Source organism: Manduca sexta, unplaced genomic scaffold (assembly GCF_014839805.1).
Source record: "Manduca sexta isolate Smith_Timp_Sample1 unplaced genomic scaffold, JHU_Msex_v1.0 HiC_scaffold_1929, whole genome shotgun sequence".
Taxonomy (NCBI): domain Eukaryota; kingdom Metazoa; phylum Arthropoda; class Insecta; order Lepidoptera; family Sphingidae; genus Manduca; species Manduca sexta.
In genome coordinates this window covers 1-19,611 of record NW_023592842.1, presented here as the reverse complement: position 1 = coordinate 19,611, position 19,611 = coordinate 1, and the positions used below count along the sequence as shown (strand labels likewise).

At 34.5% G+C, this 19,611-nt stretch overlaps 1 protein-coding gene and 1 pseudogene across 1 annotated transcript; both read right to left on the bottom strand.

Moving 5' to 3' along the window:
- Positions 1-342: 342 nt before the first annotated feature.
- On the bottom strand, positions 343-6,961 carry LOC119191799 (pancreatic lipase-related protein 3-like). Its single transcript, XM_037445664.1, is given in 10 exon segments — positions 343-477; positions 949-1,051; positions 1,054-1,116; positions 1,617-1,808; positions 2,978-3,185; positions 3,187-3,230; positions 3,549-3,697; positions 4,363-4,381; positions 4,384-4,440; positions 6,949-6,961. Coding segments are annotated over 10 exon segments (981 nt in total). The 3' UTR covers positions 343-344.
- A 476-nt stretch (positions 6,962-7,437) lies between these two features.
- LOC119191798 lies at positions 7,438-18,302 on the bottom strand (annotated as a pseudogene).
- Between the last annotated feature and the right edge of the window lie 1,309 nt (positions 18,303-19,611).

Below are 19,611 nucleotides of genomic sequence, written 5' to 3'. Positions count from 1 at the left end.
GTCACAACTTACCTTTGTACCTGTCACAACTTACCTCGGTATTAGGGAGAGTTTGTGACAAAAGGGGAGTAGTTTCAGTTTTCATGGATTTTCTCAGAAATCATATACCTTTTTATTTACTTTAATGACTGTTTTAAAACGGTAAGGACTGAGCTATGATGAGGCATACAGTTCATAATCGTGGTATATCTCTTTCTTGAGATATGTTCATTTAAGTAAAATTGTCACAACCTTCCTAGGTCTCCCCTACCTTTACGCGTTAAAGGCAATGAAAAAATATAGAAGATATAAAAATGATAGGAAATATTTCGTCTCCATGAGTAATTTTAAATAAAGCACATGTTTTAATAAATATATTCAATACTTTTATTAGTCTCATTTGCTAATTCAATTTCGGCGTCTCTAGTTAGTCTCTTTTCATGGCCGCGTGCGTAAGGTGGTTCCGAATTTGTAAAGAAAAAGTACATCCCATAAGCCCTGGAAATTAAATATTACACTATTATTAGCGAAAAGAAAGATAAGAATGAATGACTGACGATAGTGTAATACTATCAAAATTAACTAAGTTCAGTATCCGTATACAGTAATCGTATTTACTTTGCAACCAAATGCTAATATAATTATATCGTTCGCTTAAAGAACTATCTTACAGTATTCCAAAAATGAAAGAAATGTAAGAGATTCAGCAGACGAAACCTTGTACTAGAAAAAAGTACTTAATACCAGGCAAGAATATATGATACGATGCAATCTTATACCAATTACACACAAAATAATTTGTTCTTAAATTTCATGAGGGTACATTAAATTTTCCACAATACATTATCTTCAGGGGTCACTTTGCGATATGAGCCCTTAATCAATTGATCCTGATGTACTTCGTTTACCATATTATTTATTGCTTTGACAAAATATCTATGTAGTTTTAAGATTTAAAAGATGTTTTACGTTCTAGGCACATGTTCTCCATATAGCATGTTGTCATCTGTATTAAGTTCACACCAGCCAATAATGTAGGTAATCCAAGACGCACATTTAGTTGCGTAAAACCAATATCAGTAAGAATGGACTCCGCGAAATAAACAGGAGCTCGAGCATGATCGCAGCCGGACTTTGCTGAAAACATAAAAAATGTTCACATATTTATTTACTCTTTATAACAATTTGAAAAAGAGAAAAGAAAGATAATAAATACAATTAGTAACCTTATCGTTTGAGCAATAACTTCTAAACTACCATGGGATGGATAAAAGAAAATAAAATAGAAGGGGCAGTCTATTGTATTAGTTATGTAAATTTATTTTTTTGATACAACTAGGTGTGCGGCGTCACCCGCTTGAAAAGCCTTTCCTGCTTTCTTTCTGGGGATCTAATTTCAGGCAAACGATTTATAAATAAAAACACACACACAATGCCTTACTGGCTCAGCAAGACCAACCAATCCATATACTGTATACATCATCATCAACATTAAGAAATCCACTAGTAAACATATGCCTCTTCTAAAGATTATAAGGAATAACAAGGTATCAATAAAATCATCATTTCATCTGATCTATCTATCTATAGGCTAACGAAAGTACTTATAACATATATGTATGTAATAGATCATTTACTCTGTTCGGCAGATGCTTTGCAGCCTGGTTGTGACATTCCACCATTCGCATAGAAGTCGACATGGCCACTGGCTTCAAGTTTTCCTTTTTCAAGTGCATTTGTGTGAAGAATGTCTACAAATTGGGCATCGGATATGTCCAATTTTTTTGTGATGTCAGTTGTGACGAATAAGGGCATTGCTGGATCCAATCCTAGTAACAAAATAATAATAAAAAATTGATCTTATACTGTGTCCATATTTGTAACTAGCTTAACCCGGGTACATAAGTAATAGAAACACAATACATTAATTATGAACGTAATATATTAGCCCTGTATAATGTACTGTCCCACTGCTGGGTACGAGCTTCATCGAGAGCGACTAATCCCTGGAAGTCTAAGCCTTAGTCCATCACGCTGGCCGGATGCGAAGAGAAAAATATTAAAAAATAGAAATTTTCAGTAATAAATCAAAAAGACTACCAGCTTTTTATTTTTAACTACACAATTAATGAATATAATATCAACGTTCCGTTTTAATATATATCCAATTTAATGTTGGCATTTTGTAACTTTGGATAAAAAGAAATTGGGGGTTCTTTAACGTGATTTTAAGTTTATCAATTGTGTGAGATTTTCATAACTCATAACTCAACCAGTTCAAATATACGTAGCAAAAAAAATTAATAAAACCTTTTATTCATTATTTGAGCTACTGTTTATTTTTGATTGAAAGTCATTATGAAAAATAAAATCACCTACTTAATATTAGAAATTACATATACCAGAAAACGTCTTCTAAATTGAAAACTGCATTTCTTATCGCTTCTAACAGCGATATTTCGATTTTACACACATCATAAGCTAATTTACTGTAAGTAATTGCAGAAATTGCATTTGGTCTGCTTTTAAATTATGTTTATGTATGTAACCGTAATACTAACATTTAGTGAGGAACATTAATTTAAGATGTTGCATATTATTCGCTATGTAAATTACTTAACAACTGATACAAAAACTCGTTTTTCTCTTTGTAATTGTATTCAGGTATCGAATTAATTTTCTTAAGACCTTCGTAGAACAAACAAAAGGCAAGAATAGTTTTGGTTTAGCTGCAAGCGATTAGGTACTGAACTGGCAATAAAACAGTATTGATATTTAATTCCTTTTAAACTTATTTTGTTATTTTCAATTTAATAGTGTCGCAATTAAAATCGTCTTGTTATTGGCTAACTTTAGCAAACATTTTAATATTTTTGTGGTTTTTTATAAAGCATCGTGACATCTATTATTTTGAATACAAAAGTTTAAACTGGGATAATTTAATGCATTTGGTTTACAGACCGCAATGTATATCTAAATGATAAATAAACAGACTTACCAGAAATTCTGCCCAATAGACCCGATGTTAAATAATTTCCTACAAAACCCGCGATCTGAGCTCCAAGACTAAAGCCGATGAGGTGGAACTTGTCCAAGTTGAAATTATGGGTTTTGACCAGGTCGTCAATGAACTGGGCTGTACATTTACCAACAATTTCGGTGTTTCGCGCAGACTCCAAGTAACATGGCTCTCGAGCTATTGGGCTTGTAGTCGATAGTGATGATGTTATAATCGCAGCAATTCAAGTAAGCTGTAATAGTGTAATAAATTTATTGTAATTATATAAAATTCACAAAATGAGCTATTTATAACTTCTTAATTTTTTTACCGGTAAATCTGCACTAATCAAATTAGTTAATAAACTGTATCAATTCGTTAGCTACAAAATACTAAGTGTTTCTGGGATATCTATGGAAAGTGATATGAAAGTAGATATAGCAATTAACTATTAAATGAGAGATAGACAAAACGAATTACTACTATTTATGATGATAGCAACGACAATTACATAATATAACTAAGAAGAACGACTCGTATTTACTTAAAGGGCCTAAAATATTAAACTAACCCGGGCGAATTTCAGTGTTTGGCGAGAAATCCTTATGCCCTGTGTACCCGTGGATTAATATCTTAACCTGCGCGTCTTTGACCCATGGAGCTGACTGTATTGATTCAATATTCAATGGTTTAACTTCATAAGGATTCTCCGGGTTTGCTCTGTAAAATTTGAAAACAATATGTTACTAAAATATATCATTATAACGTATGTCATCATTGTCTTCCTAGCCATTACAGTGTGATTTTGGAGTTATACCCTAACTCTTTATTCGCAACTCCAGAGGAATCATAAAGACAGCGAGGAAATTCCCATTTACCATTGCTTTGTTTAGTGTCATGATGCTTACGTCCTTATTTATGGCTATAATTAGCAATCCGTAAATCATGATCATTATGAGTTATTCATTAATTGCTTTATTTTATAGCTGCATGTACCATTATATTAAAGGGGCACATGAAGGCATCTATTTGTCAACAGTTTTCGATACTGACCGTAATATCTTCACTCGAAGATTTGGTTACCTTGCATTACTCATAGTTGTCCCTAGCAGTACCCCTTGCTACAGTTTACAACAAAAGTAGCAGAACAAATTCAATACTTGAAATCGGTTTTTGGTTCGAACAAATTTTATTTTCGTTACTATATAAAATAACAGGGGTTTACTTAATGTCACAGTAAGAAAAAAAAATGTTTTAATCAAACCTACGTGTATGTTAACGTCATTTGAATTTTTTTATTTGTTCAGCTATTTTGGTGGCTGATAGTACATTTTCTTTAGTAATTTTGTAATATTTAGGTGTGCGGAAAATTGTTTTTAACTTACCTCGTATACAACCAAAAGTAATATTTTCATTTGGACAATCTAATGGAGGTGTGACACAACTTAAACATTGGCTGAACCCTGAAAACCAAAATTAAGTTATTATGATGTCCTAAACTGGCTACATTTTAGTTAATTGCTCTATGAAAAACTGAACAGTGATTATTTGATTTTTAGTGTATATAAATCAATTTTTTTTCACCTAGAGAACTATAGAATATTTTCGGATTGGACAGTAGAGCTATAAAGAATATAGTAAACAAAATGTGCCGGTACCTCAAAACGAATCGACATTACACAACGCATCAATATATTCATGCTTGTATCCTGAAGAGTAGGAGGAGAGACAACAAAATTCCTCTATAATTTGCCCCTTCATAATTCAGAGCAATATTTAAATATCAAATTTATAAATGTATGACTCTTAGCTCTTTATACATTTGTAGGTTTAATGTTTCTCGCATTATTTTTTTATTGCTTTAAATGACGAGATGTGCCGTTCGCCTGATGGCAGGCGATACGACCGCACCATAAACAGTAAAAAAACATCCTTGAATTTGCAAACACCTTGAATTACTAAAGTATTGTTTTGTTTTTCACTGCGTTCGCCATCCTGAGACATGAGATGTTAAGTCTTATTATGTCCAGTAGGTACACTGGCTATAATGTTATATACAAATTCATAACAATTAATTATTAAATAGGTATTATTCTTTTTGTTTTATACCTTTTATATTTTATGTGTGTTAGTAACACAAAAAAATCTGCAAACTGTCAGTTATTTTGATTAAAAAATGACAACAAATTAAAAATATTATTTCTCATTATTTCCGCATATACGGATATTAACATATTAATTGATAATTGTCGGTAGACGCTGGAGCCCATGATCAAATTCATTAATCAAAAAATTTATGATATGCCCATAAAAATAGAAAGTTGATACATTAATGACGACCGCAATATACTCGCCATGTGTTTATATCTAAGTTTTATATATTTTAAATACAATAATCTTATTTTTATTATACGAAAAAATGTTTCTACTAAATATTCTATATTTTTTTATCATTAAGACTGCATGTCACTGGAATATAAAACACTGAATAAATAAAAAAAATATATAAGATAAAAACGGATTTTTAAAAATCAGGATACTCACATAACGTAAAAATGTACGAAGCAAATATTCGGAGATGCATTGTTTTTAATGTTAATAATAATATTTATAGTGACTACCACCGCACTTATATAATATATACCTTCCGAGTCCGCCCCACTGTTTCACTTGAGCATACATCAGCTTTACCAGCGAGAGACTAGGTGCAGGATCTAACAATATTTGAAACAGAGAAAACTATAGGACCGGCAGACATTTAAATTTTTCCCCGCCAACCAGTGTCACTTATATGAATAATGTTCGTTAACTCCACTATTTGTACTCCTTATTACTGCATGAAAAATTCTTTTCACACTAAACACGGGAAATTGCTGTATTGAACGGTTAAAACTATTTGATAACATTGTAAACTTGTAACTATATTGGCGTATGTTTTTAGTATTCCGTATCTGCCCACCTGTTACAGACGTTTTATTTGAAATCTATTGACGTAATATAATTTCATTCCATAAAGGCAGTGTTTTCTCGATTTAGTTTTGGTTACTGCTATAGTGTAAGGGATGCAATATAACGTAACTATGAAAATATTACATGGAAACACGATGATTGTAATTGGTAGAATTATAATTCGTCTGAAACCGGAGTTATATAATTACTACTATATTAACTATATTTAGACTTGTCTGCCTATGTAGACGATTGGAGCTCAGTACAATCCCAAGAATTCTCTATATTTGAGAGGAATAAAGATTATATCCACAGCATTGATAAGCCATTCCAATGCGGTTTCGCCAATTTTGCGTAAGCGGGTTTAATCACGATATTTTCTAGCTTATTCTGCATTATATTGTCCATGGCATTTGTTTTGATTGTATTTGTTTTTATAACGGTACCTTTTGGAAAATAGTTACAACGTCTTATTGAACAACACAGTGTTACGATTATCGTAACATAACCAAATAATATAATCAGCATCGGATAAGTTAGACATGTATTTTGTGATAATGCACCATAATAATAATTTCTGTGTCAATACATACGATATATTTTAATACTTTTAAAAATGATAACTCATGGATCTAGCAGGTTTTCTGTTTTGCTCTATTGCAAATTATATTAGAATTACGTAATTCAACAATGTTTTTATTTCAACCTCTAATTGGTTTTGTTAAAAAAATAATATATAATCATGTTCAAAGTCAGTAAGTTATAGTTAGTATAATTATTTATAATTTAAAAATATTCTGTGTGATACACAACTACTCTTCGACACTTTTGTTCCAAATTATGTAAATTACATTAAAATTATCGTAAAGAACACGCGGCCCGAGTATCACCATCTTATCATGGTTACGTGTATTTTAGGCGTTTACCATGTTTCTTTATAATTACAGTCAAGAACGCGGCTGATAGTGAATTAAGGGCATTACAGTTTATGTGTTAGGATGTGTTTTCCTAATTTTAAGTACTTCCTTCCGTCATTATTACGTGAGCAAATAGTTTATTTTTTTCAGATAGAGCTGTTTGTTTGTCAACATTAAACAATAATAAGGTTGGTGTTTTTGAGGAAATAAAACAATGTATTGTTTAAATTATGTTTTATTGTTTACATAAACTTAAATCAGTCCATTCTTTTGGGGAGTGAAAATGCATTTGGCACTTTGTTTGCTTACTAATATGGCTCGTAACAAACAATACATTGAATCCACTACATATAGTTGTTCAAACTAAAGTCATAGCAAACTCATTGATCCGTTGGGACATGTAATATCACAATGAAAAGGCATAATTTATTTATACATAATAATAATAAGCGTAACATTTAAATTTATTTACACAAAATCACTCTTATTCTGAAGTGGGTTTACACATTGGAAGTTGTTTAGTTTCTGTACAAAAAAATTTGAACAATTGAAGAAGTAGTCGATATGTTTTTATTTTATCTACAAAAATTATTTACAGTGAGAATAAAAGGTTCGCAATCTTATAAACTATCTATCATATGGCAAATTTTTGGCGACCTTGATACAAGATCCCAATGATACAATTTGTACATTATTATATCTAACACGATATTTACAATTTTTACACGGTCATTATTGTTACACGTATTCTTCAGAGGGCTTTGGCGTGCCATTTTGATGTCTTAACGAAGCAGGCATTCGACCGTTCACAGTTTCCGGTAGTTCAGCGAGATCCTTGAATACACCGATCATGCTTTGAAAATTGGGCCCCCAATTAAATATGTTGTCCCAACCCAAAGCCGCCGCCGCGGGAGACCCGTTTGCCTGTCTGTACAACGCAGCGCTTACATGAGGGGCGAGGTCGTCATCAGATGCGACTAGAGTACTCAACGAACCACGAAATGAGGAATCAAAACTTTCATATGGTGGTGGTATAATAGGCTTCTTCGGATTACTCGCACTACTAACGTTTTGCCTCCTAACATCCTCTAATTTATCTGCATTGATGCTGTTGTTATCGTACTCTATTTCTGAACATGTAAAACTGTCATTACCGCTTTCGTCGTCAGAGCCAGTTGAACTTCTATTGTCATCTGGTGGAGAATGATGCCTGTGTGACATGTGATGTCCGACACTTGTTGTTCTCGGCGCTTCACTAGAACTTGAAACTGCATCTAAGGTAGACACTAGGCTTGATGTCCTCTGCCTCGCATTCATTCTTTCAATTTCCTCTGCTGTCAGTCCGACCGCGCCAGTACCGACTGACACTACCTGAGGCACTTGCGGTGTGGCGCTGGGGGTCTTTCTGCCTGCTGATGAACTTTGTCCGCTAAGCTGTGACATAACCGGACTATTCAAACTTCGTTCGCTGTTGCTATGCAATGCATCTTTACCTACTCCGCCTGAACTGGATGTAGTAGCCAGTAATGCACTTTGAAGTGGTTTGCCTGATATATCGTGAAGTGTTAATATTCGTGGTTGTTGACTAAGTTCGCTACTAGGCGATAATCGAGCTAATGGAGTGGTTTGATGTCGAGGCTGAGGGAGGCGGCTGAGCAGCTTGCGGCAGTACTCGGGATGGAAACCCACTAGGATGATGTGGCGAGTGTCGGTGTTGGGGCGTCTGGTGTTTGTGATGGTAACCTGCTATAGGTGGTGGAGTGGCTTTATATTTCCTAGCTCCTGCTGCTTCTCTAAATCCTTTATAGTGATATACAATGTCGATGTCTGACGGCGCTATAGAACTTGCATTTTCTAAATCGTAGTGTTCAGGAACTTCTGAATTCAAATCTATGCCGCTTGGATGATCATGATGATGAGATGTGTTTGTAGATGGTGGAGGTGGCGGATGGTGATCTTCTCTCAATGCTGGGCTTTTACCAACTACTTCTCGTTCAATTATATCTGGTCGTTGTGGCCTAGGTGGATCTATGTTCATTATTTCTCGATCTTTATATTTTTTAGACAGAAGTTCAGGACCTACAATATGTCCAACGTTACGTGTAATATCAGCATTTTCTGACATATAACTGGTAAGACTAGTATCATTATTGTGCAAATTTCGATTCATTATGCTATCATTAGTTCCTGCAATTAAATTTGGAGCATTTAATAGTGCTGGACCACCATTTTGTTTCGAGTGAGCGCCATTGCTTTTATTTCCAGTACCAGCTTTTTCTTTTTTTTGTTTTCGTAAACGGTAAAAAATAGCAACAACCAATATGGTAACTATCAAAATACCGAAAAATACTATTACAATTATAATTCCTGTACGTAACGGGTCTGGATTTTGTGTAGATCCGACAGCAAAAGCGCTATGACATCCATTTAATATTTTTCCTCTCCGAACTGTATTTTTGAAAATGCTTCCATTTCCAGCAAAAGGTTGAATTTCATTATTAATTGTAAGATTTGCTAGACATCCCTCAAATTTATTCTGGTGCGATACGGTCAGCCATTCTGTTTTAACGCCTCCCAGGGACAAGAGGGTAAGGTAAGGGTCTAAAAATCATGTACGCCAACTGCATCCAGTTCTTCTCCAACATTTTTACTATCTACTATCAAACTTATGCTTCTTCCCATAGATAGTAAAGTAATATTATGCCATATTCCATCTGAGACATCATTCTGTTCTGTTTGAGTCATATTTACCATAGAATTCTGTTTTGACGTATAACTTACTTTCCCTCCTACTAATTCTATTAATGTATAATATTTGTCAGTCGCCGCATAAAAAAGTATACCATCTTTTTTGTGTGTCCTAAATGAAAAAGAAAGAGCTTTTGTTGGATTGCTCAATTTTACATTCATTTTTCCCGTAGATTTACTATTTCTCTTATCCCATACTGTATTTCCTCCGTAAAAATGATTCAAGCAATTGTATTCGTCTATGCTTTTCTGATATTGTGTATGTAATAAATCCATTTTCACCGACGGAAATAGATTGAAGAGAATGACTGCAGTCAGGGGAAATATAAGTACCATCACATTTGCAAAGTTCGTTTTCCATCGGTCTTGACATTCGCCAGTACCGCAGATATCTTTTTTGTAACAAGCTCCTTTTTCAGACCGTTCACAATTTGCTTCAACACCGCGCGAGTGAAGAGGATTTGTAAGATTCAGTAATCGGCCATTGATTGTTATACTATGCATACATCCCACGAAGTCATCCGAATGGATTTGTCCCGGACGCTCTAAGACTGGATCTGCTTTGTGAAGTCCTCCGATGAGAAGAGGTTCGTTGTTAAAGTTCAGCGTTCTGAAATAAAATTGTGAGGAATGAATATTGTGTAATTTTTTTATATTAGGCACACGGATGAAGTAAAAATTATACATACCCTGCTTGTCCAGTGTCATCACTGTAGCATAAATCATCGCCAGGTTCGCATTCCATGCAAACATCTCCATGTTCTGTACATGAGGTTACGCTCAACGATATCACTCGACCATTTCTTGTGGCAGTTAATTTGTGCCAATTGCCATCTGCTAGATTTTTATTTGGATTTGAAATAGCAACAGATGTTATCGATGTTCTAGCGCCACCAAATGAAAATATTGGTTTGCCACCAAGTAGTTCTATGGCTATAAAATCTGATCTTCCACCGGTTTGAGCACCGTAATTGTATAGTAGCAACGCATCTGGTTTGCTTGTTGCAAATATAATAGTTATATCATTGGTCGAAGCATCTAGAGCAGAAAATTGCATGTATGACAATTCGCCAAACCCAAACGTAGTACTTTCACAGTGTGTTCCGTAACGACCATTTGTACAACTACACTTATAACCAGGCTTTAAACTTATGCAAATTCCCCCATACATGCATGGATTGGGTCGGCACGAATCAACGAGAGCTTCGCAATGATTACCACGATAGCCAGGTCGGCATAAGCAGAAGAATGAATTTCTGTCTGAACTTTCTTTGCAAGATCCACCATTTTTACATGGATTGCTGCTACATACGTCGTCCTTCTCTTGTTCACAAGTTTTTCCGTCACGACGCGGTGGACAAACACAGACAAAATCATGACCTTGTTTACGACATTGACCGCCAAAACGACAAGGGTTTGGTGAGCAAGGATCTTGTCGCTTGTCACAATTCTTTCCCATAAATCCGCCTGAACACTGGCAAGTATAATCATGCTTTATAAGAGGTGAAGTTAGAATCAGCGTAGAGCTTTCGGTAATTTTAGTGTCATCTAACACCCGAATTGAGTCCGTACAAATACCATCATTTTGACACTGCTGCGAAGCACAGGGATAATACGCCACAATAATTTGACTCTTCAGTAATCTTGTTATTTCAAATTCCTTGTTTCTTAGGTGTCTTTCAGTATCTTCTCTTTTTGATATCGTATGATTTTCTTCCATAGCTATAGTTAAATCTAAGTGACCTTCCATTTCATTTATACTGTATAGGAAAATTCTTTCTCTGGTTTTTAGCCCTCCTTTTAATATCTCTAACAAACTTCGGTAATAGTGTGTTAAAAAGTCAGATGCAGTCATGTTGATTATTCTCATAGTGATTGATTGCTCTACAGTAGCATTGTCGAATGAAAAATATTCTACGCTTATGGACGATGTAACATCTTTGTGAACTCCATCATTGCCTAATACTGAAAATGAATAGCCTTGTCCTGGTTTCACAGCATTGGTATAAAGATCACATCCTTTTTTAATACTTAATAAAATAAGCGTATTTTCCGAGGTAGAATCTCTAATCATCTTACATTTGTAATCTCCAACAATATCTGGATCATTAGGTTTTATATCTGCTATTTTTCCGCGTGGAACTTTGTTATTGAATGCATAAACAAGCACGTGTACCGATCTTGGTGTAGGTGGATTATCATTTTTATCCTTTACTTTGATCTGTATTGTATAATTGGATTTCATTACAGGAGTACCGCTATCTTCAATCAAAACAGTAATTTCTAGATTAGGAGTTTGTTCTCTGTCTATTTTCTTAGTGGTCAAGAGTACGCCTGTATGTTTATGCATTTTTACGTAACTTTGATGTTTTCCACCAATAATCGAGTATGAGAAAGGTGCCCCGTTTGGCGGCAAATCTGGATCTTTTGCAGTTAGTGTCGTTATGCTAGTGTTTGGAGGCTCGTTTTCGTAAACAGAACCTTCAAAGTTGGCTACGTCAAATACTGGACCATTATCATTGATATCTGTGAGCATTATTTTTACTGTAGCTGTACCAGTTTGTGGTGGTATACCCGTATCTATAGCACCAACAGTTAATAAGTATGCTGACAACGTTTCTCGGTCTAATTGTCTTGCTATTTCAATCACTCCTGATTGAGGATCTATTTTGAAATTTTGATCAATATTACCTCCTATAATAGAGAAGCTGAACTGATTATTTTGAGGACGCACATCTTTATCAACTGCTTGCACTTGAATTACTTCTTGACCAACATTGGCTCCTTCAGATATAGTAGTTTCATAATAATGTTGAGAGAATTCAGGTGGATCATTACCATCTTGTATGGAAATTATAACTTGCGCTTCATCTGTATCATTGCCATGTATGCTACCAGAATTTTTTGCTAATACTGTTAACACAACTCTGTTCTGAGTTTCCCTGTCCAAATATCGGGCGACTCTTATAACCCCAGTTTGTGAATTAATACTAAATCCTTTGTCATTACTTGATCCTACAAATAAGTAATAAATTATGCCATCATCGCCATTATCTTGATCAGTAGCTTGGATAACTCCGACGTTAGTTCCAACTTCAGCAGATTCCGAAACATCAAAATGAAATACGGGTTGTTTGAATTTAGGGTAGTATTCATTTACGCCCGTTATATGAACAATCACTTCCGTTGTGTTTTCATATTGGAATCAGGATTTTCTGCCCTGATTTCTAATTTATATAACGACTTTTCCTCAAAATCAAATACTTCTCTGGAGAAAATTTCACCATTACTTTCGTCGATATAGAACATAGATAACATTTCATTATTTATGTAGTACTTTATAATAGAGTTTTTAGGGGAATCGATATCCGTAGCTTTTACAGTAAATATAAAGCTATCAACAGGTGAGTTTTCAGGCAGATAAGCGACATAAACTGATTGATTAAATTGCGGTGCGTTGTCGTTAATGTCGGTTAAAATTATAGTCAAAGTTGCAGTTGTTTCTCTTGATTTAAAACCAAGATCTTTTGCAGTTATATTTAGACGATACTCTTGAATAGTATCATAGTCTAAAGATCTCATAATGCTGATTGTGCCAGATATAGGGTGTATTTGAAATTCTTTACCGGTATTTCCAGATGAAATGGAATATCGGACAATCCCGTTGGGTCCTTCATCCTCATCGCTAGCCTTTACCGTAAGGATGGATGACCCTACTGGCTCATTCTCCGGTACAATGACTTGGTAGCTAAGAGCTGTAAATCTTGGACTATAAATATTTTCACCGGTGACCACAAACGTTACCGTTGTTTCGTCTGACTGTGGAGGAACTCCACGATCAACCGCTTTAATTCTTAGCTCATAATATTGACCCAGGTAATAGAATTGCTTATTCACAGTAATCCAGCCATTTATTTTGTCCACAGTAAGGTATGCAGTACCGTTTCCACCAACTATGTGATATTCTATTTCAGCATTTATTCCAAAGTCCATATTATCTTCTGCCGTCACTTTCAATATGTGTTCGCCTATTATTGCATCCTTTGGTACAGGTACAAATTTCTCGTGGTCATTGAATTTAGGTGCGTTATTATTAGCATCGACCACATTTATTGTTACCAAACATTCCGAAGACATTGGTGGCTTTCCATTATCAGTAGCTACAACAACAACGGAATATGTGTTTCCGGGTGGAAGAATTAACTGAGGTCCTTTTATAGTTCATAACAAACTTGCCTAATATTTCACCTGTAGCAGGATCGATAGAAAATAAATCAGAGGGTTGTTGAAGGGAATATGAGATGATAGAATTAGGTCCTTGTTTGTCTCTATCTGTTGCAATTACTTGACCTACGAAACTATTTTTTCTTTGCAACTCGGGGAAGTTGAAACTGTAGAAGGAATATTCAAATTCTGGTGCATTATCGATTTCTGGTCTTGTATAGTAATTGTTAAAGGTGTTTCAGATCGCCATGCTCCATCGATAGCAGCAACTTTCAAGATATATTCATCCTGAAGTTCTCGGTCTAATGGACGAGCTACTGTAACATTACCGCTTATAGGATCTATAACGAATTTTTCTCCAGGATTTTCGACAAAACTATAGGTAGCATTTGCATTAGGACCAGAATCCAGATCAGAACTTGTAACTTTAATTACAAAGGAGCCAATTTCAGCATTTTCAGTCACGTTAACACTAAATAATCGAGTAAATCGAGGAGGATTATCATTCTTATCTAAGACGGTGACGATGACTGTTGAAGTTCCGACTAATTGCGGTACTCCGTGATCAATAGCTTCTACTAATATTTCATAAAAAGGAATTGATTCACGATCTAATGCCATATTTGTGTATATTTCGCCAGTTTCCGGATCAATGCTGAACGTTTCTTCATAATCGTTAATTAACTTGTAGGATATTCTCCCATTCTCATTTGAATCTTCATCATGGGCATGTATTTCGATTACTAATTGAGGTGGAGACTCTTCCTCTAGTACAGTGGCATTATACAAGGCACTTTCAATGACTGGTGGGTTATCATTTGCATCTGTAACCTTAATTTCTATTTCAATAAATGATTTTAAAGGTGGGTTATCCGAGTCTCTAACTTCAAACCATACTTCATATAATGGCATCGTTTCATAATCAAGGCCTTTTCCGTAATGAAGACTTCACCACTCATTGGTTCCACTCGCAATGCATCGCCAACATTACCACCTGCTATACCGTACTGCAATAATCCAATCGGTCCCTTTTTCGGCGATGTAGCAGACAATCTCGTTACTAAAACCCCTTCAGGTGTATCTTCTGAGAAAGTAAAAGTTAATTTACTTGTCACCGTAAATTTTGGGAAGTTTCTTACAGATTTCGGTATCAAAATTAATTCTGCGGTACTTTGTCGTGGGCTTTCTCCGCTATCTGTAGCAACTATTATTAAATTAAAGGCCGATACATTTTTGTCTTTATACTTCATGAGGTTTTCTTTCGCTTTTATTACACCAGTTTCTTTATTGATGGTAAACAAATCTTCATGTTCGCCTTTCAGATCATATGAAATCTTTTTATTCAAGCCAATATCATTATCATTAGCTTTAACGCCAAAGACAAAATCACCTTTGACTGTTCTTTCTGAAATATGCGTCTCGTACACTGGATGCGCAAATGTTGGTGTATTATCATTCTCGTCTTCTACAACTATAGTTAAGTTAGCCGTAGCAGTGCGTGGGTCTGTTGTTGACGAGTCTTGCGCCATTATAATTAAATAATAAATATCCCATTCTTCTCTATCCAATGTTGCATTTGTTGAAATGACACCAGTTGCAGAATTTATCTGAAACCTTTCCGATTTGTCGCCGAGAAGACTATATCGTATCTTCGCATTGTTACCGAGATCTCTATCAGTCGCCTGCGGGTAATAATTATTGTTCCGGCAGGTAAATTTTCTTTTACGGTTGTTTTATAACTTTGTCTTTCAAATTCTGGACTGTTGTCATTAACATCTTGGACTAAGATTTTAACAGTTCCCGATCCGGTAAGTGGTGGAGATCCTGAAATGGAATACAAATAACTTTGTTAATTCATAATTAACACAAATTGGTGTTTTATAAGTATTCAACAAATTCAAGTAAGATTTAAAATTATCCATCTCTGTTGACAATATAAATCATAAATATTTATTGTAACTATATTATACTTAATTGTTTATAATATTATCTTCTATTTATATCATTAACATGGAAGTTTGTAAAAAATTTAACGTTTAAAACCGTTGATAAAACTAAACGCAGTGTAAGCAAAATTTTACACATCGATATATCAAAATTTTGTATAAATACATGGTTTAAATTGTAGAATTAAAATGATTACCCAGAATGACATAATTTTCTATTTAGCACTATGTTTCATAGATCTGGATCTACTTAGTAATTGGACTAAGTTAGTTACTTAGTAAGTAGATCAAGATCTATCTAATAGAATGGAGAAATGTAACAAAAATATAATCACCTGTGTCCATTGCTACAAGTGCTAAAGTGTATTCATCTTGTGCTTCACGATCTAATGTTCTCAGCAAAGATATTTGTCCCGACGAAGCATTGATTTTGAATAGATCCGCGTCGCCTTCCTTTATGAAGTAACGTACTTGGTTGTTGAATGGCGGTGAATCAGCATCGTAAGCATGAATAGTTATTATGTAACCCCCGTTCGGAGGAATTATATTCTCCATGACGTATGCTAAGTATGGCGAGTCTAAGAATGTGGGAGGGTTGTCATTGATGTCTTGAATTGAAATGGATAGCTCAGCCGTATCAAATCTTACGTCATCTTTAGCGCAATCTTCTGCTCTGATCACCAATACATAACGAGATTTTCTTTCAAAGTTCAAATTTTTGGCAACTCTCACGATTCCCGTGTCTTCACTTATACTGAAATCTCTATTTTCATCACCAGATGCAATCGAATATCTAACTCTTCCATTGGCATCTTCGTCGATATCTGTCGCTGACACCTGAAAAATATTTTTATATTATGTTAATGATATTTTATTACTACAATGTACTTTCAAGTATAAAATCCACTATAATGTAACAAAATTATAATTATCCCTAAAATTCATTAACTTATGATGGTATCTAATTAAGAAAAAATGTTTAAAAATACAGTTTGTACACACAAATGCATACACACACACTCAAGACCTTTAACCCCCGAAGGGGTAAGCAGGGGCGCAACTGGTGCACTCACTACTCACCGTGCATGTGCCATCCCATGATGTGATAGAGGACGAGCCTATCGCCATATTGGACACAAATTCCAGACTCCGAGCTAATACGAATAGAAAAACCCAATACCATTTTGTTCGACCCGCGGATCAAACTCGAGCCCTCAGTACTGTAGTCGTACCGTAATACAACTACGCCACCGAGGGATTCAATTCATATTTAATTTGTATATCAAATAACATCAACGGTGCGCTGGATTATTTATTTCCAGCACTTGGTACCGGACTTTCGTCCACTATGAAGCAAATTTTCATATCATTGATATTTTTATGGAGAATCCTCCGGTGTGTTAATTTTCTGCCAATTTATCTTTCCCTATTAAATCCTTCGCTAACTAACAATGTACAGTGAGCCACAAAAGTACTTAAACAAATAAAAACATTCAAATCGCCTTAAAACATTCGTATTCCTATCAACAATTGTTTTTATTTACTTAAAAACTTTAAAGGATATTTAAATATACTTATCGATAAAAAATATTATCGATAAAAACAGAATATAACTTTTGAAGTAAAGAGTTTTAAGATTATATAGTATATATACCGACATTGGGAAGATTGACATACAAAAGTTTTGCGCTTGGTGATGGTTACTGAATCTACCGTGCAAAACAACAATGTAAAGTACTTCATTTTCTTTCCAAATCATGATTTGGCACTTTTTAATGTGGATATTAGCATATTTTCTGTAAATTTATTATTTTTGTATTAATATCTAAGGACACTGTGATATTTCAAATAAGACAGCGACTTATAACCAATTGGTAATAACTTTTGGAGCAAAATATTTGACCCTGCTGTCTGGTCTGTAACTATATAGTTTAATGTCTTTGGATTGAAAATTTGTAGAAGCACTTAGAATTTTTCTTAGACTTTACGTCAATTTAGTCTCTATGCGTGTTGATAGGGACCCGGATTTAGTCCCAGTAATTCATCGCCCTAGTTTATGGGTGCTTATATAGTCAAATAATTTGATGTTATATAACTTACTTGTAAGACACTGGCTCCAATGCTGGCATTCTCAGGAACTGAGGCACTATATTGTTTTGGATCAAACACAGGGCTGTTATCATTCTCATCCAAAATATTTATAGTTATCTTACTTTTGGTTAAGTTTGGCGGATCACCCCTGTCTTTGGCAGTAACAGTTATTACATAACTCGATATTAGTTCTCTGTCGAGCTTTCCTGTAGCACGTAGAATGCCGTCAACATTTCCTAGCGAAAAGTAGCCATTAATTTCTGGGTCTGGCGTCATGAAATACTCCACGTAACCATTTCTCCCTTCATCTTTGTCCATAGCTTTAATAGTCATTACGACTGTATTCAACGGAATGTTCTCGGAAACTGTCGTCACGTTTGGTGTGATAAATTCAGGTGCCATATCATTTATATCTTTCAGCTGTATTGTAACCTGTAAAGAAATTAACATAACATTTCAAATTAATTCTTGTACTTTTATTCAATTTATGTTCAGTAACAACGACTCTGATTATTATATTAGTAAGCAGCAGTAGCTTTTAAGCCATATTATAAATAGGTTATTAATGAAGTATATTTAAACGACTCGATAAAGTGATACCGCTGAATTCATTTTAAGCATTATAGGTGGTAAACATAATTGATAGATGATTTCAGTTTCCTATGTTTTATTTAGTTTATTATTTTATATGTAACAGAAAATAATGTGAAAAAAAAATTCTTATGTGAAATCAGCATGAATTTTTTGAAAAAGCAGTTATTCATATTTGAAATATTGTTCTAAGCAAAAGTGGGGGCGTAATGGGGTTATCGCGCTGTTGTTTTCTCACTTACGCAGCATTATGGCCGGTGGCACTGAGTGACTTCACATTTCAATATTACAATAATTCCACAGACAAGCTTAGAAAGACAGCTTCACTATCCACCAAATTTCAAGGGTTTACAACTTATTTATTATTGCGTGGATTTCGAAAATATTTTTTCCGTGTGATTTTGGATAAAATACAATAAATGTGTTTAAAAAAAGTCGTCAACTACCCTATAATATCAGCTTATTATAATTGTTTATCCGGGATAAACAGAAAAGAATATTTTGAACTAACAATTATGAATAATAAAGCTACTCTTCACTACTGAAGCTTGAATGTGAGTAACTTATTATGCATATTCATATAAGAGGGTTTAAATCGCCACGCCATTTCAAAATGGCAGTTGGTAGGAGTGAAATAATATCCTTCGAAGGAGACTCATAAGAGGCACATTGTGATAATCAACAATAGACGACGTTAACAATAGGTCGTAATGAACGCGTATGCGCTTACTGCTGCTTGAGCTTCCGACAAATATTTAATTTGATGAGCGAATTTTACTATAACATTTTATATAGATAGAAAATGTAACTTTGCTATTTGTAAGCTGCATTATTAGATTTCGCAAAGATCATAAGTACTTAGTGATCTAAACTATAAAATTAAGTTTATTTATAACTCGTTAAAATAGTTCGCATAGATTTGTATCTACCATATAAACAAAACAACCATATAAGACTTCTGAACGCTGTGTGAAATACTGATAACTAGTTAGTAAGGGCTTACTAAAAGTAACACCGTCCTGCAAAAGTAAATATTGTATCCCCGGTAAATTCTAACAAGTCATGTCATCGACTATAAACCTTCGAAACTTCACGAGCAGGCTATACTTGGAAACTGCCGACCGACGGTAAACAGCTTTTTTATAGATGTGTAGATACATATCATAAA